Genomic DNA, 25131 nt, shown 5'->3' on the forward strand with positions numbered 1-25131 from the left:
TGTATTTATAGTCCAATCGATTTTGCGCAGTAGAAGCGCGCGCAGACCACACTGCTTTTGGAAACTCAGGTTTCCAGTATTTGTGGCAAAACCAGTAGTAGAAGAGCATTTGTTCTACTATGCCTGTAACACCTACACATTAAAAATTTAGTTATTATTTCTACAAACAGTATTAAGATTGATCATCGTTAACTCTCGATGTTTGCGACATGAGTAGTAGCACCCCGATCTCGGGGTACCGAAGCCCCAGTAGTGTTACAGGCTACGGCGGAGAAGCAAGGGACGGTCTCCGTCTTTTGCTTCTTCCACCGGGCGTTTAGTAAATACTGTAGTACCTGAAAAGTGCAATAATTACGAGATTATATAGGCTGTGAAGTGTTAACTAGTTATCTCCTAATTACTTCGAGAAAATTAGGTCACAATAAACTGGTGTAATGCAGTTATTGAAATTCAAAAATCTTTCAGCAGTAGAAAATTTTACAGGAATCTGTCTTCTTCTGTACGTACCGTACCAGTAGCTATTTCAAAGCCGTAAACAAGTGGAAGAAATGAGTCTCATGAAGTGTTGTTTCGATACTGAGTTACCGGATGTGGTAGACTCAGTGATACAGAAGTGCACAGATCCAGGATGTTAGTTGAATTTTTTTGTTATTTTCGTAAAAGTCAAGAATAGTTTAAAAATATATTATATCGCATTGTGCATTGTTTCTTAATCTTAGAATATTTCATGTTGGTAGTACTGCCGCAGATCAGCTGTTACCTGTTGACAGTTTGTAGTTGTTATTGTTGTGTAGTGAAGTGTCTAATACTTTGTTCTGTCCGTATAGTAGGAACAGAAAATAATAATGAATTGGGGTACTAATCTTTAATACGTGAGATAAGCGTTAACTTAAAAACGATTTGCACATCCCGGTTGTATGGGATAAATAAGATGAACCTGTAAACCCTTAGTATAATGGTTATTCAGTGTTTCATTGAATTGTGAAGCAGAGTTCTGACGTATAATTGTTTATATCGCATTAACTATATAAGGCCAAGTGTTTATAGATTGCCTGCATTACTTTAGGCAATACTCACATCCGGCTTTTACTTCTATTACTCTAATCAGCGTTATCGGCTTTATTCTGAATGTTTTTCAGGTTGTTGCGTGTGTTGCTCTGCTTTGAGGCCACGGTACAAGAGATTAGTAGACAATATTTTTCCAGCTCTTCCACAGGTAGCTAAACATTTTGTTTCCCGTGTCACTTACTGACTAAAATATGAGATAAGACGCGATAAGATATTAATTTTTCCTGTTTTGTTCGAATCAACTTGAAGGATGGACTAGTGAAAAACAACATGGAGAAATTAACATTTTACTCTCTGTCGTCACCTGAAAAGCTGGATAGAATAGGGGAATACCTGTTCCAGAGAGCAAGCAGGGATATCCACAGACGACGAACAGGGTAAGTTTAGAATATGTTGACATTTAATTTCCGCGTCTTGTTTTGCAATAGAGGAATCAGAATACTTCTGTGTATCTACAAGATACGATATAAACAAATGTTTTTATGTACAGACGGAAGTTATACAGTCATATTAGAATGAGATCATTCGTAGAACAGAAATCCAGGATTTCAAACTAGCGCGTCTGTTACATTCTTGTATTAGTTTAATACTGCAGTTCCATAGTTCAACTTTACTAAAGAGTCTCCCTTACCAAAATATTGTGATCAAGTGATCGCATTGCAGTGTAGGTCTATGTTCATTCTCTGTTGTCAGGTGAGTATTACATTACAATCATAAAATAACAACAGCTAGCTTTATATCTAGAAAAACACAAAATACTTCATAAGAGTACAGGCTGTAATGATAAAATCATTGACTCTGGGTTCTAATTTATCTTCAATTTTTGTGTGTGTGTGTGTTCATAATTTGTAGCGAATGACAAATGTAACATGTTAGAAACTGGCAAGTTTGCATGTAGAAATAACAGTGGAACAGCAAACAGTGTAAGTATGAAAAAACATAATCATTCACTCATGGTCAGAAAACACCATCAAAACACACAGCTTTCTTGTATAACGTACGCTTGCAACAAATTATGATTAGTGCTAATCAACTTAAACTGATAATTGAGTGAATTAATCCTAATTTGTTGAAACCAATTATTTACAAAAAGGCATTTTTTTCTCTTATGCTGCCCAGTTGCTGTTTTTGTCTAGCATTTCCTGCCTTAATGATGTTAGAGGAATACACCTGCTAGTGAAATGTATATGTATAAGTTAGTGTTAATCAGAATTTGCATACCCATATCAAAATAGCCTGATAAATTATAGGTGGAGTGCTGTTGTTTTTTAATATATAGACATTTCCAATTTCGTGACTGTTGCCTACTGGCAGCTTCTTATGCACTTTTGCACCAGAATATAAAATTTTGTTTTGAACCGTAGACATGGACTGCATAGTCTATATGGACATTTCTTTTCCTCTTGTGGTATCGTGGATGCAAATTTCACGGTTGATCCTAAATCACTCTTATTATTAACTACAAATACCATTATTAAGTAAATATATTGATTTGTGAGTATAAGAATCCCATATTACCTGAAGAGACTTGTACAAGGTGTTTGAGTACAGGTCGTTCCGTGTAATCCCACAGGGGTAATAAGGTGACCATTTCAGAACTTAGTCATATTTGGTACATGGATACATACATGTCTTAATAGTAAAACTGCAATTACAGTATCATCCTAACATCAACCATTTTTGATAAATTCAGGTTTGAAGGCTCAACGATGTGTAGCCGCTCATTAGTGAGGCACCAATTTTTCTATTTTCAGAGACCTACTATTCATTAATGAGTTGATATACAGACCTTATTGTCTTATAGCTACATCTAGTATGTAGGCTACTTAGCTGATATATAAAGTAGGATCCATCATTCAGCTTTTCTATTAAAAATGTTGAAAAACACACATTTTCCATGCTGTGCATAAAAAAAAAAAATAAAGAGAAATAAAAAGAAGTCATAACTTTGCACATGGAAACAGTACAGACTCAGCTTGTACACTGCAACTTTTTAGTCCTAGTATTAAGTATAAATAATAATGAAAAGCAGTTGGCATTGCAATAAAAAGAGAGGAGGTCAAACTTGACAAATTGCAAAAGCCTGGGTTTGTACGTAGACAGTTAAATCTCAGATTCTTTTGCTGAAATGATCACATATCTTGTAGCAATCTTAGGTGCAAAGAAGAGTATCCTAATTCACTTTATTCATTGGGAAAAAATAAAATAAAAATACCACTTGCACATTCCATCCACATTCAACACTATAGGGAACTGGGTAAATAAAAACCATGTGTATACCTTGAAAAAAGGTTCTGAAAATCTTTGTTGTTGACCTATAGGTCAGGACTGTAAACAAGTCAGAGCTGAAAACAGTTATCAATAATTTTTTTTGATGTGTATGTTTTATTTCACTGTTAAATGTCTTTGCAGTGCAAAGAATTACAAGAGACACCTTGGGTACATAAGTCTAGTGATATACTCTTATTCCGTTTCTGTGAATGAAAAAGAAAACTTCAATGAAACAAAAGAAAAGATGCGAGCAGTAATGACTGACATTAACAACTCTTTATACAGATACTGAATATAAAGACCTATACAATTCTACAAAAAACAGGTTTTATAAATAAATTCAAATATAAAGAATGAAATTGTATTTTTAAAACTCTTGCACCTTGCATACAACTTTTGTTTTCCGTGACATCTTGATCCAAAAACAAAACAAATTCACTTAAAGGTGAGAGATACACTTTTATCAAACTACTTATTGTCAAGTTTATTCAACTGTGCATTGACTTTGTAACAAGGGACATGTACAATACATATAACATTGGAGAAAGGGACACAGACAGAACCTTCCCTGCTGGACCATGAAAGGGATTGTGATTCAGCAGGAGACATACATTTTTATCTCAACATCTTTAAATTCATATGATACTTGGAAAATGAGTTCAGTGTACCAGTTTTCATCATATCTGAAAGCCTTATATTGCCTAACATGCCGCTGTTACCATAAAACATTTTCATGGGCTTCTCCCATTTACAGCTATTGAAATTCTGTTCATTAGGAAGATGTTAGTTATAGAAACTAGAGATGCATGGATATTCTTCTTTGCACCTAAGAATACTACCGGATACGTAAACATTTCAGCAAAAAAATCAAGTTGAGATTCAACTGTCTCCATACACCCCCAGAACTTTGAAGTTTGTCAAATTTAATCTTTTTTTTTTTCCAATGGAATGTTTAGTCTTTAAGTAAAGGTAAGAAATACTAATTGCAATGCCAACTGCTTTTCACTTTTTTTTTTTTTTTTTTTTTTTTTTTTTTTTTTTTTTTTTTTCCCCACAAATTTAAAGCACAGCGTGGAAAAGGTTTGTTTTTCATTGTTTTTATAAAAGAGCTGAATGATGGATCCTACTTTTTACACCAACTTAGTAGCCTACAGACTATGAGCGGGTACTCACCTTTGAGCCTCCAAACCCGAATTTATCAAAATTGGCTCAATTTAGAACAATGCTATTTGGCAGTTTTACTATTAAGGCTTGTAGTTACCCATGTATCAGACATGACTAAATTCTGAAATGGTCCCCTTAGGATCCACCAAAATATCGGTGTGTTTACAAGGAATGACCGTTAGGCCTACGTACTGAACATAATATTCTTACTACACACTACTGTAGAGTAAATACTGCTACACTGTCGTGAATATTATGCCAGTAGGGCCTGGTTGGGTGAAAGTATGCTAGCGATTCTATTTCTTGACACCTTTGTCCTATTGATATATTGACACCTTTGTCCTATTGATTTAAATGTAGATCTGCATAATCTGTTATATCTTACAAAAACAGATTGGAAGTGATATGTAAGGTGTGCTGGGTCAAGAGGAGTATTTCATACTACTCTTCGGCTTTGACCAGTGACACACTGTTAATGACTTCTGTGGTGTCACCTTTTGGTGTATTTTCACACTGTGGTTGCTAGTTGGCAAAGTCAACAAGTGTGGGAGGCAAAAATCTGGTTGTGGTGACAGGCTGATCTGTATTTTGCCCCAAGATCTTGGTTAGATTGGAAGGCGAATGTTTGTTTGTAAGCTGGTGAAGTCAACAAATATGAAAACAGAAGGCCTACGAGTGATGACAGACTGACCTTAGCTTAGGCCATTTGAAAAAAATCGCCACTGATATCACATCATAGTCACCATGATGTTTACAACGTTTGTCAAGATTTTACAATATTTGTCTTGTGTTTCCTATGTCGTTGGTCAATGCCAGCATCATTGGTCTCAGGTGTGCTGCACTGGTAACTCATCTGTATTTAAACAGTTACAGCTGCAGGTTCATAGAAAGAAAAATGGGCCTGTTGTCACATTAGCAGTTGTAAAAGACTACATTTTATTGATGTGTTTTCTTTTACCTTATTCAGGTTCGTTGTAATAGCAATGGAAGCAATGGACCAACTCCTAGTTGCTTGCCATGCACAGACACTTAATTTATTTGTTGAAAGTTTTTTGAAGATGGTACAAAAGCTACTTGAATCAACAGAACCACAGCTTCAGATTCTTGCAACACAATCAGTAAGTATATTTTTTTTATAGATTTTAAATTGAAACAAAATGTGTTAGATTAATTGGTCTTACAATAAATATTTGCTTTTAATGCAACAAAATATTTAGTTTGTTAGGTTCGCCAATATTGAAGAGGATACACCATCATACCACAGACGCTATGATTTCTTTGTGTCAAAATTTTCTTCAATGTGTCATAGCAACCATAATGTACCAGATATGAGAGACAAAATTCGTGCCGCTGGCATCAAGGGGCTTCAGGTATGTGAATGTAATGTATGTGTTCTAGCACATGAATCTCTGTGGCTAAAGAGTGATCTAATGTTGTTCCCTTGTAGGGTGTTGTTCGGAAAACTGTTTCTGATGATTTGGTGGAGAATATCTGGGAACCAGTACATATGGATAAAATTGTGCCGTCATTGCTCTACAACATGCAGAATTCTCGGTTTGTATCTGCGTAATCAGTGATACTGCTGCTCTGTATCTACCAGCATTCCACATAGAATTAGTGATCCGACAAATAAACACATAGGTCATATTGCATTGTATACTTCTTGCCATTAGATTTGCTACACTTCAAGATTTGATCATTGTATCTGACTACTTCGATAAAACTGATAAAATGTATGTAGTAACTACAGCATGAAATGATAACAGTACGCTTTATGAATACAAAATAGTATAATACCCTACTGTACTCTATTTGTATTACAATCTAGGTTTTGCCGGCCGAAGTGGCCGTGCGGTTAAAGGCGCTGCAGTCTGGAACCGCAAGACCGCTACGGTCGCAGGTTCGAATCCTGCCTCGGGCATGGATGTTTGTGATGTCCTTAGGTTAGTTAGGTTTAACTAGTTCTAAGTTCTAGGGGACTAATGACCTCAGCAGTTGAGTCCCATAGTGCTCAGAGCCATTTGAACCATTTTGAACAATCTAGGTTTTGGCTTACAAAGCCTTCTTCAGACTTGAAAGAGAACACCTAGTTTATAAAGTAAACAAGTAATAGAAGACCGTGTAACAGTTTTGTGCTCTTATTCTGTAAACATACTCAATTCTTCTAATAGTAGCAGCAGAAGAATCCAAGAAAGTCATAATATTTGTAGTGAAATAGTGTATCGATGGTATCAGAAATTGAAACAGAATCTTTGTACTTTTACAATATAATGAGAAGGAAAGTTGCTACTCACTATATAGCAGAGACGCTGAGTCGCAGATAGGCACAACAAAAGGATTTTCACACTTAAAGCTTTCGGCCAATGGCCTTTGTCAACAATAGACACACACACACACACGTGCATGTGAGCGGGCGCACGCGCCCGCACACACACACACACACACACACACACACAGTTTGCATGAGTGTGTGTGTGCACACACATATAGGTGTTTATTGTTGACAAAGGTCATTGGCCGAAAGCTTTAAGTGCAAAAATCTTTTTGTTGTTTCTATGTGCAACACAGCATCTCTGCTAATGGTGAGTACCAACTTTCCTTCTCATAATATTGTTACATTCCATCCTGGATTTTTCTTTATACTTTTCGTATACTGAAAAGGTTTCAAGAACGCAAAGACTTTATGGTACAATAAATATGTTATCTGTGATGTTCAAACAAACCTTTTGGTCAATGACACTTTAATTTATGTTTTCAGTAATTCTTTGCAGCTTGTAAATAGTCATTTGGTTTCATTCATTTCAGCAGCCTCCAATTTTTTTTCCGCACTGTCATCATATTCAATAAAGCAAGTACACTTCTGTTCATTTGAGACCCCACAACTTCTCGCTACATCACTTATGTTCATCATATTTGTTGCTCTTGAAAGATGTTGTGGCATGATTGAATCTTCTCCCATCAATGGGTTGTATACAGGTCACATAGAACTTTTAGTGCAGGGCGTTGACTTTGATCCTTGACACATGTATGTTGTGGTGTATGAAGTCACATATCAGTGGTGGGAGGGGGGGAGGGGGGATGGAGAGAGAGAGAGAGAGAGAGAGAGAGAGAGAGTGTGTGTGTGTGTGTGTGTGTGTGTGTGTGTGTGTGTGTGTAAGTAAGTGTAATATGGCGTGTGAGGAGAGGGCCTTTCATAGCTGGTGTGTTACTTAAGATGACAGTCACAAGTGTTTAATTGTAACAACATGAAAGTTGTTGGCTGTGTGCCCAGAAGACAGGGATTAGTGAACTCTCTGTTATTGATTGCTTTCATTTTCATAGATATGTGTGTTTAGAATTAAGTATAGGAAATAGATACGTGGACCTGCAGTTGTTAAAATTGGTGAATCAGTGTTTAATTTTAGTTTTATTGGTGTTTGGTGTATTGAAATAAGTAGGGGGGGGGGGGGGGTGATGGGTGCTGAATGGAACACTAGTTGTTTGGAGGAAAGTAGGTTGGGTTGGTATTTTTTTTTTTAGGTTGTGTTCTGTTTTTGTGTTACTGAATAGTATTTTTTTTATTTTTTTTTACTGGTCTCGATTTTTTTGTAAGACAGCATTTTTTATTTTCATTGTATTAATATGTATTTTGTGGAGATCATGGATTTATTTTAGCCACATAAATTATTTGCACCACATATGTGTTTATATGGTTGTGTTATTTGGTGTATCAGTTAACATTGTTTAGATGTGGATATTGTGGGGTGTATTTTAGCTTTGTATGTAAACTGGACATAATTATAATTATTGTACTTCTATAAATGGCAAGTTTTTTGGATGTGAATGTCACAGGCTTCATTTTACCTATTGGGTAAATTGAGTTTATCACTCCTAGCAGATTTTATTTAACTTGTCAGTTTACGCATATAGATTACTTGAATGTGATGATAACAATATTATGGCGTTTCTTGAGGATTTACGTAACATGGGGTTAAGGGATTTTTTTTTTAATTTTTGGCTCTGGTAATTATGTCTCCCGCCTAAAACTCCCAAATCTCCATGGCTGTACTGTTAATTTCATATTCTTTTTTATTATTTTGAATATATTGTGCATTGCAAAATTGTTGTTGTCATTGTTGTGTGTCTGCTATGGTTTGAGGTGTTTGGGTCCACAATCGTGATGACGTCATGTGTTAAAGTCACTGCTAGTGTCAAATGCTTCATTATTTCTGTGTACACTTTAGCAAAACTTCATGATAGACTAAAACTGGACACTGAGCAAGGTGGAATAGTGGTTACTGGACTGGCATACGGGAGGACAACAGTTCAAATCAGCATCCAGTCATCCAGATTTAGGTTTTTCACGATTTCCCTAAATTGCTCCAGGAAAATTCTGGGACGGTTCCTTGGAAATGGTAAGGCTGATTTCCATCGCCATACTATAAACAATCTGAGCTTGTGCTCCATCTCTAATGACCTCATGTTGACAGGACATTAAACCCTATTCTTTCTTCCTTTTTATAGCTGGGTACTGGACCCTGTCCCAATTTCAGACCTCTGTATTCATGTTATTGTGGGCACCTTATGGCCTATTTGAAATTTTACATCTGCACGTACTGCGTTTTTACATTTCTTAGTACCTACAATGCTTGACTAGCAACTTGGAAAAAGAGGAGAGGAATGTGGTAGAATGAATTATTCAGAGCCTGCAGATTGTTTTCAGAGCAAGACACACTGGAGACCACCTGCGGAATTTGAAAGTAGGGGAGAAGCTCTGGCAGCTTGGGTGTTTGAGCTGTGTTAGAAGCTGTACTTCATTAGTTCAGTCCATAAGAGCATCGACCTGTGAATCAAGGTACTGATTTGGGATCTCAGTCTGGTGAACTGTTTCAACCAGTCAAGAAGTTTCAATGTGTTTTAAGTGTTTGGAAAACTTATATAGTTGTTCTAAGAATATTCATATTACAGAACCTTAGAGAAGAGGCTTCCTATTAGGTAGAGCACAACTTCATTTATTTGAACACTCATAGTTTAACACATCAACTGTGTTTTGGAATTTGTTCATTTTATTCCCTGTAATAAAAGAATCTTTCAAAAGTCTTTTTTTCATTCTCAGCACAAGCATCTTGTGAAAACCATAGCTTGTTTTGAATTGAGTAATCATTGCTTTTTCACCACTTCCGACCAAAAGTCTCCTAAGAGATCTGCAACCATATTTAGCAATGAATGGAATTACACTAGCCTTGGTGATCAGCATAATTTTTATTAACATCTCATCATTTCAGGATAACCCATCATCAGACCTGTGTATAAACATACAATGTAAGGCAATACATGCCATTTAGAGATAAATATTTCAACAGCGCAGTGAAACTGACAAATGTGCCTGTCAAAAACAAATACAGTTGTATGGTGCCCCTTACATCATTCAGTTTGATCATCAGTGCTCAAACTGACACCAGCAGCACAACGTGCACAATTTTGTTAGTAGGCCACATTTTTGATGGTATACTTGTGACATGCTACTGTTATATGACAAGGCTTATTGAAATTTGAATCAAAAATGTAGGAAAAGATAGATTACTACTTACCATAAAGTTTCCATTGCTTGAAATTTGAATTATTCGACTAGTTAATAACAGGATAGATTTTTTTTTTTTTATATATATAACAAAAGATGCACAATGTAATAAAGCCGCAGCTGTTACATTATAAAGGTGCTAGATTTTGAATATAGGAAGTGACTCAACATTAGAAGCAGTGATACATAATATGAGAAAATTACAAATAGTTTGTATATAAAACAATAGTATGTAACAGACACAATAATAAAATATCATAAATGTAATTTTATAAGACGCTCTTACTCCATTCCTGTTCAAATTTTTTTAAAGTACATTTCCAGGCTTTTTATTATTTTACTGCTTATACTATTGTCTGCATACAATCTTTATTTACAAATTACTTGTAGTTTTCTTGTGCCACACAACATTGCTATTAACATCCTGTAACTTCCTATGTTTAAAATCCAGCAACTTGAAGTGTAACAGCTGCGGCTTTATTGCAGTGTGCTTCATTTATCATTAAAAAAAAATATTCTTTTACTAACAAAATTTCATTTGTGTATTAGTTAAATAATTCAAGTTTCTATAAGGCATTTCATAAAACAGTAGCCAGCATACTGTCAAAAATGCCACCTGCTGACAAAATTGCTTACTTTGTGCCATGCTGTACTTTTTTGTTTGTGTCAGTTAGGACACTGATGGTCTGCCGAAATGTAGTGGGTGGTCACATACGACTGCATTGGTTTTTGACAAGTGCATTGGTCAACTTCACTGTGTGTTGAAATATGTATCTTTAAATTTTATTTCTTGTCTTATATTGTATATTACTACAGATCTGATGATGAGGATATCCCAAAATGCATAATAATGAGACGTTATTAAAAATTTTAGATTGGTGTATTTTCATTCACTGATAATCATTCTAACACTTCAAGAGTTAGACTCTATCCTGCTGAATAGCAACATTTTATAGTGAACCTGCTCAATTATAGACATGATACCAGTAGCCTGGGCTCCAGAAAAGCACATTTCTTAGGTTGTGAATCATGTGGGATTCAAATCCCTAGCTATTTGTTGAGATTTATGTTTTCCTTGGCACCTCTAATTGCTTAACAGGAATGCTGTAATGTATCTGTTCAGGAAGACCACTCATGGTTTCGTTTCCTATTGTTTTCCAATCTAGCCATGTGCACTATCTGTAATGACCTCTTCATTAACAGAAATGCAAATCCTAGTCATCCCTCATCATGTTTTTTGTAAAGCAGGTGATACTGAATAGTTTCGACAATGAAGTTGTTCTGTTATTTACTCTCCTATATGCATATCTTTCATTCCAATTTCAAACAATTTGTTTACAGTGCTAAATCCTATTATACTATGTTATATCTCTGTAGTCAAAATTGAGTACTGGTAGTTGCTGGTGACAACCTTTTCTCCAGTTCTGCTTTCTGTCATGTAAACAGTCTTGAGCCCATTTTGTTAATACCCTCTGTCCCATCCATAACAATTTTACAGTTTCTTTGTCTAATATTGGCTAGTTCTGTACCTTTTCTCACTTTCCACTATGCTATATAAGTGTCATCTGGTTTACTTGTCTGTTTTGTTCCCTCTGGACTGAATCTAGATAGCCCTTCTCTCATCAATAAAGAACATAAGATTATTGGCAACAAACAACCCAAATGATTCTCGCTACATGTGCGACGTATGCACTCATGGTATCATAGAGTGAAAATATCTGTCTGGTATACTGAAAACATATACACATAAATTTACACTGAGATGCAGTAGAGATACTGAACTTACTGGTACCACCTATCTGCTTGATCCACAGTGTCATCAAAAAGTTGCAGATTGAAATTCTGTATTGCATAAAATCCATGTCCAACATGAATGATAATTAAATTCATGACATCACATTCATTAGTTCTCTAACTCACAACCTGTGAAACTAATCTAGACCTCAGGCTTCAGTATGTCAACAGAACTAAGCTTTCATATTCATATTTGGTGGATTTGCAAAGCCACAACCAAACTGTCAGTTTCCTAATGAATCTAGACATTGGGCTATGCTATATACATTCTGTCACCATTGTCTATATTTAAAAAAGCAGTATAGAAGTAAAATAAAAATTATCAATGTTCATTTTGCAGAAGTTTGGTGATGCAGTTTTTTGTTTGTTTGTAGGGGAGGCACATATTCAGTCACAATTTTCCTTCTGAACTTTTGTGCAATATTTGTGCTTCTAGATTAAATGCTTATTACTCCATAATGAGCTATTACCCTCGTGCTTTTGTTTCAAAACTGAAAAAACTGCTCTAAGGCTTGTCCTGTATTGTAACAAAGAAAAGTTTTCACTTTCCTGTAAATGACTGTCAAACTTGAACTACAACAACCCTTTCACTCAGAAATACAGTAAACACAGTTGTGAAGCTTCTTGACAAATTAAAACTGCATGCTAGACTGGGACATGAAGCTGGACCATTTCATTTATTATGAACTGAGGTATCCAAATGCAAACTGTGGTCAACTTCACAGCTTCAGACTTCCAGTAACTCTCTCCCACTTCTCAGCAAAGTAAAGCTTATTTTAGGATCAAAACTGTCAATAAAAATCAATGGATGTAAAAAAAAAACTTTGTCATTAAATTCAGTTAATCGGAAGTGTTATGTAGCATCATATTTGGCTTTAATATGTTAGGAACTTAAGACTCATTGCAGTGCGACATCTAGAAATTGCTTTCACTTAGTTATTCCAAGCTGCATTAATTCCCTGTCACCTGTAGTAGTGGTACAGTATCTTTGTGACATACTTTCTCATTTGCATTCATTCAGTTTCAGTCTGGACAAGACATTATTGCTGTTATAGGTACCACACGAAGGAGGCAGACACCCCCGAGCCACCACAAGAGGAGAACTGTGACCCACCTGCACTTGCAGAGACGTGTATGCGAGAACTTGTGGGCAAGGCTTCTTTTGGCCATATTCGCAGTGTCCTGAGGCCTGTGCTAAGGTATATGTTTAGACTCTATTTCATATATTTTCTTGTGGAAGTATATGTATGCTTAGTACCTCTGCCTAAACATGTAACATAATACAGTAAAATTAAACAGACAGTTTGCTATGGTGTTTTTTTTTTTTTTTAGTGCAACCATTGGAAAGGATCTATTGTAAATAAGTTTAACATAGGAATACATGATTTAAAGTGTGCTTTCACAACTGACAGTATTTGTGTTCAAAATTACAAGACATAATTGCTTGGTTTCAGGAGGCAAAATACGTAGTTACAAACTTCCAGTATGCTGGAGTAGCTTGGGTCAGCAACTTGTTTTAATCAGTGCAATGAAAAACCAGTCCAAGTTGCAAATTTTTTACTTTTTGTTCGTTCGTTCGCTGACTAGTTTCAGGCCGAGGCCCATTTTCAAATCAACATAACAAAGTCAAAAATGGCATTTCCGAAGATGTCACAAAATATGCAATAAACATTTACCATGCACACAGTTATCTGCCATTTTCGACTTTGCTTTGTTGATTCAAAAATGGGTCTCGGCCCAAAACTAGTCATCAAATGAATAAAAAATAAAAAATTTGCAACTTGGACCAGTTTTTCATTCCATTGAAAATACGTAGTACTGCTGATAGGTACATACAAAAGTACACATCACATTCATGACTTTCAGAACCCTTAGGTGCTTTTCCAGAGAGTAGAGAGGGATAGGTTGGGAAAGGTTAAAAATTATATTCATGAATACTGCAATCTTTATAGTACAGTATAATTACAAATTAACTATTTTTTTACAACCTTTCAGTTGTAAAACATTTTACTTAAACTATTGAAATTAAACTTACATGGCTTGTTCATTTTACAGTTAGCAGTATATAGTGTTTTGGTGATAAAATAGTTGAACCAAGTAAATTAGTGACTAAAATTCTGATCATATGGTATAACAGGAACTGTCAGTACATTCTCAGATGTTGCTACGTATTTAACACTTTTGGTCCCAAACCGCAACCAGAACCTCTTCTGAGAAACCATATTAGAAAGATTATTAGAAAGATCATAATACGGTAATGTAAAATTACCATTAACTGGCGAACTGCCCTGACTTCACATGGGTAAACACCAATGGTTAACAGCTGGACAACTTGCCTGGCATTGTATAAAAAAACTTGCTTGTGAATGGGTCTATATCTATTAGTGGAAAAAGTGTCAAAATCCCTATAGTAGTTCGTGACATTAGCCTTCACATAGAGATAGCAGAACATGAGGGACTTTATAATATGTGTACCTGAAAATTTTTTAATTCAGAGCAGTAGGTAACACTTTGCTATTGAATTCACATAAATTTTCATAAAGAACTTTTTTATTAAACTGTGTTCGAATTAGGAGAAATACATATAGCTGTTCAGAAATCAACATGATTATTTTTCACAAAAATTATAAAAAGTGGGCATAAGGCTTGTTTTATGTACAGTAATCATGTCAGGATATTTTATGGAATAATTTTCCGTTCCAAACATTTGATAGCTTATGTGTCAAAAACACTCAACTCCTCAGCAGTTCTACTCGCAAGTTGAAAAAGAAGTGCTTGCCATCGTCTATGCACTCAAGAAGTTTCACATATTCTTTTATGGGTCTGAGTTCCACCTCATTACAGACCACAAGTCCTTGTTTTCATTGTTTAATCCTTCTGGTTCATTGCCCACCAAAGCAGCATATGCCTCCAGCATTGGGCCCTGTTTATGTATTGTTGCAACTATGAAATAAATTTTCAGCTTACCGCACAGCATGCCAAAGTCGATGAACTGTCCCAGCTTCCGATGGGGTCGGATCCTGCTTTTGGTAAGGATGATCTATGTTTTCACTTGGATGTTGAGGCTCAGTATACAGTGGAGGTTTCTCCTATTATGGGCTCCCAGATCGCAGCTGCTGTTGCTGCTGATCCAGTTTTGCACCAAGTTGTTCACCTGGTTTAGCATGGTTGGCTAGACAGGCCTCCAGGCGGGAATTCTGATCCTTTTTGTAACTACTTTACCCACTTCCACTGTCTTTCAGTGTTTGATGCTGTTGTTTTAGCTACGGATAGGCTGTCCCCTAGAGTTGTGATCCTTTGCACCTGACGATGGAATGTGGCTCTTCTACCAAGTCACTGGACTATTGACACGTTTTTGCCTGGTATCAATATTGACATCGCCCAGCTTGTTGTAGTCTTGTCAGTGTGCTACACAAAAGGTGGCATCATGGGCAACAATCTCCCCATGGCCCGCATCACAGCGTCTGTGGGAATGCATCTCTGATGATTTCATGGAACCATTCCTCATTTCCTACTGGGTGTTGTTTCTCGATGCTTACTCTAAATTTCCATATGTTATCCACTGTTCTTCCACCATGCTTAGAGTTCAGGCCCTCTCAAAACTTTTTGCTGTTGAAGGATTGCCTTATAAGCTTGTGATAATAAGGGTCTACAGCTTGTCTCTTGGACGTTCCACGATTTCTGTGCCCATCAAGGCATTCACCATGTGATGGCTCCTGCTTTCCATCCCCAATCTAACGGCAAGTAGAATGGCTCATCTGCATGTTCAAGATTCGATGACGTGCTTCCTACAGGTGACAGGGGATCGGATTCCAGCTGAGATACCTCATGATCACCAGCTGACTACCCTCCTGCACATGCTCATGCTGCTCCACCAGAGTCTGTTTGCGTGGACCTCAGTGCAGGTCACTTGTGGCTCTGTAGTTTGGTCTCTGGGTTCGTCTGCTAACTGAAGTGTATTCCAATCATGCTCCACGGCTGCTGTGGCCACTGCCTCTCTATCGATGGCACCAGTGAGGGACTGGTGGCATGCCATCATCATCTCAACTGTGTCCTTGCACACTGGCAAAGGCTGCGAGGCTACTGTCGTGACCTTCACCTCCTCCCTCAGCACCTGTCCTGGCCTTGTGGGATGTCCCTGCTGGGGACTGGATCCACTCTCCTTATGGATGTCGCCATCTCCTGCCTCTCCTCTTGGGTCTGGATTGCATGTTGCCTTCACCATTAGTGTTCCTGGCACCCCTGTGCAAGAGCCTGCTGCTTTCACTGTTGGCATATTTCCCCCCTGTATTGAGGATCCGGACATTGGGGTGCTGCCAGCCCCCTTATTGCCTTTCCTCCTTTATGATACTTTGGCACGGGGGGGGGGGGGGGGGGGGGGCTGCTGCAGAGGCCATAGTTGTGCCAACAGTCTCCCTGACGTGCACATCAGAAGAGTGTCCTTTCCTCAAGAGGGGAAGGTTGCTATAATGGTGTACGCAACACCCAGATAGCAGCTGTGGCACCAGTCCGCCAGTGTGTTACGCTTTGAATAGTCTGCCAATGTCAGCCGCCCAGAGTAGCCACCAGAGGCCACCTGCAGTGGGTCACAAGACCAGTGCACATGGCACACCATCCACCAAGCTGCTTACCCAGAGCCCTCTTCTGTATGGAGACAGCATAGCCAGTACTCCTTCTCAGATTGTGTTCTGCTGCAGATTGTACTGTTTCTATGTTTGTCTATGTTTGTGGATCAGAAAACATTTGTTCCTAGTTTCCACACTACTGATTATGTCTGTCATTACTACATTTATAATTCACACCTCTATTCTGCAAAGTACTGTATGCTGTTGTGACATTTGCCTGCTTTATTTCTTCGTTGATGTCAATGTACTGCATTGTTATACTGGCTGAAACATTGGGGGTGGAAGTTCAACACTGACCACTGTAAATGATATAGCCGACAATTCCTCAATTGTGTCTCACAGTTCTTTACTTTCATTGTTCACAACCCCCCAATACTGCACAATTATATGGCCAGTTCACTGTTGGTAAATCTTGATAAGCCTCATTAATAGGTTGTAGGCAACATTAGCATACTGCTACAATAGTTTGCTGTTGAACACCTATGATCAGTAAAAACCTAACCACCAGTTCACAGTTCTTGCAGAGTAATGCGTTATATGTGACACTGTTTTTCAAATAAATTAAACAGATATCGTCATCAATTGTTAACACACACCCTATTTGTGTCACACTTATTCCACTGTTAAGTTGATGCATGTTGTTAATCTAGCCGATACATGTTTCATGTCTGAAAATTGGCCATGGACTGACTGACTGTCTCGGGACCAAAAATTGGTCCTTTATATATCCTCACAATAATAGGCTATACAGTGTTCAATGTTTAGTTACAGAAATTACGATTGAAACATAGCTTATTCAGCTAACTGAATACATCAAAAAATTCCTTCTTTTTAACAGTTCCTTCTACTGCAAAGGTTAGACTGAATTCTTTGTTTAAATAATGAAATTAACAGATATAGTTATACAGATAATATTTTTGACTAACCTGGCAATTATTGTGGACTTAATTAAGGGCTGGCATTGCTAATATGTTTATGAATGGAGCCAAATAAATACTTTAAGAATCCTAGTAGTTCTTCTTCCAGATATTTATAATTAGTACAGAATTTATATTTGTTTATAAGTCAACAGTAGAATCTAAGTCACAAAACAATTACTGATTTCAAACTGTAATGATCTATAGCAAAAGATATTAACTAGGAATGGTCAAAATAAATTAGGAAATTAATTACATACAAAATTAGACCTGGTGCTATAGTCCTTAAGACTGAGTGCCAACATATCTCTCTTGGTGAAATGCAGATTATACTCATGCATGTTAATGGTAATTAGGCAAAAATGAAAATAAAATGAATTAAAGGAGGAAATTGCAAAACAAGAGAGGAAGTAAAGAGATCCCAGCTTGCTACATCACACTGTGTGATGGAGGATTTTATAGTTTAAGTTTCAACATTTTGGTTTCCTTGGCCAAACAAATTTTAATAGAATTATTCCTTTTCCACTTTTGCTGTATTTACTGACAAATGTGCATTTATTAATCACACTTCAGTGATTTTGGCTCTAAGCCATTTTCAGGTGGACAGAAAAATGTTCCTCAAGCACTGTAGTGATGGCAGTCTTTCAAGGCCCATGCGCACACAACTTGAACAGCCATATCAACAGAAAAGCTAAACCTGGTGTCACAACAAAATGAGAGCAAAATTTGTGTTTGTTAATAACTGAAATAAATATTACCAAATGATGGGTACTAATCATAGCTCCACAAAATGCTATACAGTACTAGCTCTCTTTTGTAATGATTTGGTGCTTATGTTTGTGTAGGAAACCATTGCATCATCTGCAGGTCTTTTTGTATTATGGAGCAATTTTCTAGTTATGCTCCCTCCCTGCATCCAAATGTATTGCTGGAAACAGCCTCAGAGAGAGAGAGAGAGAGAGAGAGAGAGAGAGAGAGAGAGAGAGAGAGAGAGAGAGGGGGGGGGGGGGGGGGTTTGATAATTTCCCTGTTACACTTCCTTGTAGTATACCTCATGCTACTTTCAATTTTGATTATGTTTCACCATCAAAGAACAACATATTGTGTTCTGTATAAGACAACTTGACATCTTCAGTCCACTCTCTGGCTTTTTAACAGACACTAGCAATATGGGATAATGTAGACAGCTTCCCAGAAGAAAATACTGGTATGTTCAGTTCGGTACAATTACTTACAGTCTACTGTATCTCATAAACAGAAAGAGTGGGCTCTGCTTCACATAAAAGGTGGCTGCAAGATCCCATACCTAAGTTGTGTATGTTTCTTGTTATTAATCATATTTACTTTGCAGTAAATTCCTGTTTCATTGTTTCTTCACGATGCTGCATGTGTAAAATTATTGTTTCCCATTCTTGAGTATTTTATGTTCTGAATAACATGTAAACATTTTTACCACAGCAATTGAAGGTAGTGCTTTATTTTCGTGACACATATATCTTTCTGTGCAGCACGAAACTTACCTATTTAGATACTGAAATAAGTATTTACAGCAATTCTATATCAGATAACTGTATTATAATGCAATGGTTATATACATTTCAGGCACTTGGATTTACATGAGCTGTGGGTGCCAAATCAGTTTGCAATACACACATTCCGAATCATCATGTTTTCTATACAGGTAAGAATTTGCAATAAAAAAGAATGTATTCTAGTTACAAAAGAATATACTTGGTACATACACACCTTAAATCTAATATGTAGCCTTTTTGAATGACCCATTGAAGTTGTACTTTCAACCAATAAACAGTACCCTTTCATGAATCACAATTGCTGATATTTTTGCTGCTCTCATTAAAACAGTATCCTTAGTTGTAGAAATTTCCAGAGTCACCTAATCTGATGTGCTTTCTGACAATATTATCAAAAGGATAGATTACTACTCACCATAAAGTGGAGATGTTGAGTCATAGAGAGGCACAACAAAAAGACTGCTAAACAAGTAAGCTTTAGAGTAAAAGGCCTTCTGAAGCAAACCACACACACACACACACACACACACACACACACACACAGACACACACACACACACACACACACACACACACACACACACACACACTGTTTTGTAATTGCTGATGTGAGAACATCACATATTGGTCTCTGCAGTAATCCAGTAGACGGTAGTATAGCATTCTTTGCCCATTTCCTTTAGTCTTCTAAAGAATGAAGGATACCATCAGTTACGAAACACCCCAGATACATACATACAGTGGTTTAACAATGGCATACTTCAGTGTATCTGGGAAAATACCCTGCTTCAGAGAGTTATTACATATGTGGCTAAGAATCCCACTTATCTCTTGGGAACAAGCTTTTATTATCCTGCTGGAAATGCCATCAATTCCACATGAGCTTTTATTCTTGAGAGAGTTTATTATCTTCCTAATTTCAGAAGGAGAGGTGGGTGGAATTTCAATTGTATCAAATGGTGTGGGTAAGGCCTCTTCCATTAACTGCCTTGCTTCTTCCAATGAACATTTAGATCCTATTTTCTCTACAACATTTAAAAAATGATTATTCAAAATGTTTTCAACTTCCGGCTTGTTGTTTTTCACGTTTCCATTCACTTTGATGGTAATATCGTCATCCTGTACTCTTGGTTGCCCTGTCTCCCTTGTAATAATATTCCAAATTGTATTGCACTTTGTATTATTAGATGCCATCCTTTCTCAAATGTACTCACCTTGAAAACCATCCACATTAAACTTAAGTGCTAGCTGCTTTAGGCAGAATTGAGTGCTGGGATTTCTTCAATTGCAGCACTTAAAAACAGGAATATTTTCTGCATGTGTCTAAATTATGTACTTAGGTGTGGAGAAAACTTTAAAAAAATATTCACTTTTCTGCCTAGTGGTTTTCATCCATCTGCAAAACAGTTGATAAACATTATGTAAATTGGTCTAAGAAGTCTTCATGGTAATTACTAGCATGCTCAAAGGAGAGAGTTCTGTGGAGTGCTACTTCAGACATTCATCATGCTTTTTGCAGAAGGCAACATATCATTTGTATGTTGTGTTGTTCATTGCCTGTGGGAATGAACATTAGGAGAACATTTAAAAAAATAGTGTGATGGTATTTCAATGCATCCATTTATGCTAGTAATAAAGCTGTGAAACTGTCATTTCTGTCTCTTTGAACACACAGATCTCCAAAACTAATAGAGATATTGTCGCATGGACTTCACAGGTAACCGGAGTGTAGCTTGTGGTACCATATAGGCTTATTTCATCAAAAAAAAGATATCGTAATTTAAAGTTTCTAACACCTGAATTTTTCATATTGAGGACTTAGAAGGAGAGCTCTTTGTTTTACATGGGGAAAAAAACTTTCAGCAGCCAAGATCACATAAATTACTCTTTATTCTTCACTAGTGGTTTCGACAGTTGTAACTGTCATCTTCTGGTTTTCAAAATTTTTTTGTTATAAAACATGTTCCAATGTGAGTTCATGCCTCATGCCCTGTTGTCATTGTGGTGGATAAAGTACAGCACATGATGCATGTGTTTGCCAAGAATAAAACCATTTTCAATTAAAATGCACCCTGTGTGCCAGGCATGTTCATGCACATAACACTCACAGAGGGCTGTTAATTCTTAAAATGCTTGATATACACTAAAATGCACATTTGTACACCTTTTTCCATTTGCGTGACATGTTATATACATTTTGGATTCGCCTTAGCTAACGTATACAGTGCAGCTCAGTTTTACAACAAAAGGTTTTATAACAAAAATCGTTTTGAAGTCCAGAAGATGACAGATGCAACTGTGAAAACCAATTGTCAGTACCAGAGACTAATTTATGCCATCTTGGGTATTGAAAGTTTTTTATCTAAAACTGTTGTGTCTGTCTTGTTTGTCTATTTCAACATGTAAATCTCCAAAACTACTAGACAAGTTTTAAATGGATTTTCACAGGTACCTTGTGCATATCTTGAGGCAATGTATAGGCTTTACACCATCACAATCACAACACAAAAAAAAGATATCATAATTTAAGGTTTTATCTAAAATTCATCTGCTCAGCTTAGTAGTGGAGATATTTAATCATTATGGCATAGAACACCAAAGAATTAGTAGATGGCACCAGTAGTTCCATAGTACACAAAAGAATCAATAGATGGTACTGTTAGTTTTTTTGACTCAGTGACAGATGTATTTTCTGAAGTTTATTCTATTAACAGAATTGAGCACTGCAATACAAACTAACAGCGAATTTATATGGGTAGGATGTACAGATTTACTGATTTCACTTTGTGTATTGAAAACTTAACAACATTGCTTTTCTTATTTTGAAAAGTCTCATTTATATTTGATTTCTTTCCAAGGAAAGTTTTTTACGTCCGCGACAGAAGCATTTTCAGAAGTTTATGTCAGTGACAGAATTAAATGCTGCAATTTTCTCTTTACAATTGCAAACTAACATTGAATTTATTTGGTTAGGATATATACATTTACCTTTTTTGCTTTGTATGTTGAAAACATAATGACATTGCTTTGCTTCTTTTGTTAGTTTTTATTTATATTATTTGCTAGTAAATGTATTAAGTTTGCTTTGTGATTTGGTTGTCTACTCATTACATTGTTATTTCGTTTTTTTATAAATAAAAATTCCTAAAAAATGGTCGTCTTTCTGAATACATCAGAATGGCTAAAAGACAGGACTATGTGGTCTCAAGAATCTAATGAATATCATGAGGCGAAAATTGCTGCGGCTCAAGAACATCAGGCTGCAAGGGAGCACTGTAATTCTGATTAAGAGCATCGCGCATTATCTTGTTCCTCAGAACCCTTCATTCACAGATGCATGAAGTTAATTCTCTTTAACATAACATTGTCGATGTGGAAATTTTAATGGGAAGTGGAGCAGGCGAGTGAGGTTTTATACCTCGTATTCCACGTATTCCTGACAAATTACCAACGCATTTCAAAAATATGCAGTTACCAGTTAGCTTATGTTACGCCTTGGCCATAAACAAAGCAAAAACCTGGACACTGTGTGATGTGTTAGTAAAATAAACAAGCTCTTTGTTAATGTCTTCAATCATACTACTCCAGACATTGTATACAAAGAAGCTTTATAAATGAAAAATAAATACTACCTGTACAAAGTCTCAGGCATGTCTATAAACAAATAGCTGGACAGTGCCACATGTCTCAACTAGTTATAAATATTTTTATATTCTGAAATAGAAAAATGTGATAGTTTGCTATTTTAACATATATTACCAAAAATATTTTATCGTCGACTTACAGCCATGTAACTTTGTAGGACTGATGCTTATAAGGTGCTTTCACAATACCCTTTGTGTTTCAGGCTCAGTATTCATACACTGTAGTGGAAACACTAATGGCTCATCTCGATGATAATTCAAAATCCAACCCTAAAATTCGAACAAGTATCGCTGATGTTCTTTCCAAGATAATAGCAATTGCAGCAGGTGAAAGTGTTGGTAAGTGTTCCAAAATATATAGTAAAAAATTTGAGGACCTTAGTGCAAGACAATAAATACATTGCAAAATAAAATAGTTTGTGGCTTTGTTTCCCATGTTTAATATGTGTGTGTTCATAATTTCTTGTCAACAGCCACACACATTTCATTCTTTTGTTTTTTGGTTCCTGTATCTTTGAAAGTAAATGACAAAATGGGGAATATTTTATGTATATTCCAACAGACTACATGCTCATAAAGTTGTAACAAGTCATTTAGGAACATTTAATTGATTTTCCAAACACTAATGTAATCTTTCCGTAGAGTTGATGGAACACCCACTGAATATATACTAAATGTGGAATTGTAAAATTCACTGTATTCCTGTACAAAGGACTCACATATCTGAAGCCCCATCTGTCAGTAAAAGAGGCAGTGTGTTTTTCCCAAGTGCTGCAGCATATGCTTTTAAATAACCACATCACTACAGTTACGTACATTTGAGTTCCTGTTCTTACTTTGCCTGGAAAATTTTGCGATGTGCTTTTGGCAATAAATGCCTTTGTTGTGATTGTAGTGAATAGTAGACTTTCTTTGTAATTTATTTTTCAGGTCCTTCTGTTCTTGAAATCATTAACTCCCTTTTGATGCACCTCCGTGTATCAGTTACTCGAGAAGCACCATCAGATGACCCACAAGCCCAGCGAGATGAGAAATTGTACCAGGAGGCTTTGATTAATGCACTAGGTGAATTTGCCAACCATTTGCCCGATTACCAGAAAATCGAAATAATGATGTTCATCATGAGTAAAGTGCCATACCCTTCACTGGACCATCTTCGTGGCTTTAGTGGACCAGGGGATGTACTGTTACAAAATATTCTTCTAAAATCATTGTTGAAGGTGAGTGTAATTTACCAATTATTTTTAAATCAAATTTACTGATTAAATCAGTAGCAATAATTTACTGCTTTCCATCTGTCTGTTTATTTTTTCCATAATCTTGCCTAATCGTCTTGCTTCACAACAACCTGGACCGAGATCTGAGTGCACAGAGAGTAGCAGAGATTCAGATCCTAGCGCATAAACAGTACTGCAAAAAGTAGGATATACAAGAAGGGCTGAAATGTTAACGAGAACTTTTCTGTGACAGTTAGTAGAACACTAGTTCTGAATTCTCCCATCTTAGTCAACAAGCCATGAAGTTATGGATATGACCCAGAAACCATGCCAAAATCCAGCCAATGGAAGACTCCTTCATCACCAAGACCAAAGAAAAACAAGGCAGATGAGATCCCATGTGAAGGCAATGTCTTCTTTTTTTTTCTTTTTTTAATTAAATCAAGGGGATCATTCCCCATCCGTTTGTTCTCCAGAGTACGACAGTCAGCCGACATTACTACCTGCAGTTGCTAAAATGATTACATGAAGCAGTGAGGAAAAGAGGCCCCATTGTGGCAATCATGAGATTGTCATTTTCGTAATGCCAATGCTTTTGCCCAAACAGCACTGAGTGTCAGGCAAGTTTTGGCCAAAAACCAAATGAGAACAGATTCTAACGCACCCTACTCACTGTACCTGGCCGCATGTGACTTTTTTCATTACCGAGAATGAAAAGAACTCTTAAAGGGAAGCATTTTCAAGATGTCGAAGAAATGGGGAGAAAATCGCTGGAGGCCCTAAACAGCATAACTTCATACAACTTAAAAAACTGTTTCCACCAACAGAAATAACAGTGGGACAAGTGTGTTATGTCTGATGAACACTATTTCAGAGGTGTTTAAATTTTGTAAATGTTCCTTCAAATACACAATACATTATTTTTGGGTCCCCTCTCATAGTGTAGATGTTGTCTCAGCATTGCTATGTAGATAACCCACCAGGAATATAAGAACAGAAACTTTGTTTAAATGATGGATAAGAGTAAAGAGAGGAGAACGAAAGGAAAGGAAAAACTGCTGAAAAGTGTACAAGATGGTACAAGTTGGACATGGGTAGAATGGAAGTATGGATCATCAAGTGCAAATGAAGATCATAAAATCCAAGGAAATGTCTGCATTTATTGCAGATATGGCTTATGATGGGACCCTTCAGGAAGGATTATTAGTTATCCCATATGTCAGTCACAATGGCAACAGGGGCTAGAAGTTTTGACAATTTTAAAGGAACAGTGTTATTACAGGATCGAAAGCTGAATATATAGCAAAGGGCGGGTGCAAGTTACAAGAGAGACATAGGC

The 25131-nt window shown here is 36.6% G+C and overlaps 1 protein-coding gene across 2 annotated transcripts in view; it reads left to right on the top strand.

Moving 5' to 3' along the window:
- Nucleotides 1-250: 250 nt before the first annotated feature.
- LOC124619364 (protein EFR3 homolog cmp44E) overlaps nucleotides 251-25131 on the top strand; it is an 80811-nt gene continuing 55930 nt past the window's right edge. The window contains exons 1-10 of one of the 2 annotated variants that reach the window (XM_047145687.1): nucleotides 251-630; nucleotides 1140-1216; nucleotides 1318-1445; nucleotides 5471-5621; nucleotides 5721-5873; nucleotides 5951-6057; nucleotides 12913-13056; nucleotides 19002-19080; nucleotides 22779-22914; nucleotides 23506-23795. In XM_047145687.1, coding sequence (XP_047001643.1) covers nucleotides 549-630; nucleotides 1140-1216; nucleotides 1318-1445; nucleotides 5471-5621; nucleotides 5721-5873; nucleotides 5951-6057; nucleotides 12913-13056; nucleotides 19002-19080; nucleotides 22779-22914; nucleotides 23506-23795 — 1347 coding nt within the window. In that variant the 5' untranslated portion in view covers nucleotides 251-548. Of the gene's footprint in view, nucleotides 631-745; nucleotides 856-1139; nucleotides 1217-1317; nucleotides 1446-5470; nucleotides 5622-5720; nucleotides 5874-5950; nucleotides 6058-12912; nucleotides 13057-19001; nucleotides 19081-22778; nucleotides 22915-23505; nucleotides 23796-25131 lie in introns of those variants that run through there. The other variant, XM_047145688.1, reaches the window with a different exon arrangement.

Source organism: Schistocerca americana, chromosome 6 (genome assembly GCF_021461395.2).
Source record: "Schistocerca americana isolate TAMUIC-IGC-003095 chromosome 6, iqSchAmer2.1, whole genome shotgun sequence".
Taxonomy (NCBI): Eukaryota; Metazoa; Arthropoda; class Insecta; order Orthoptera; family Acrididae; genus Schistocerca; species Schistocerca americana.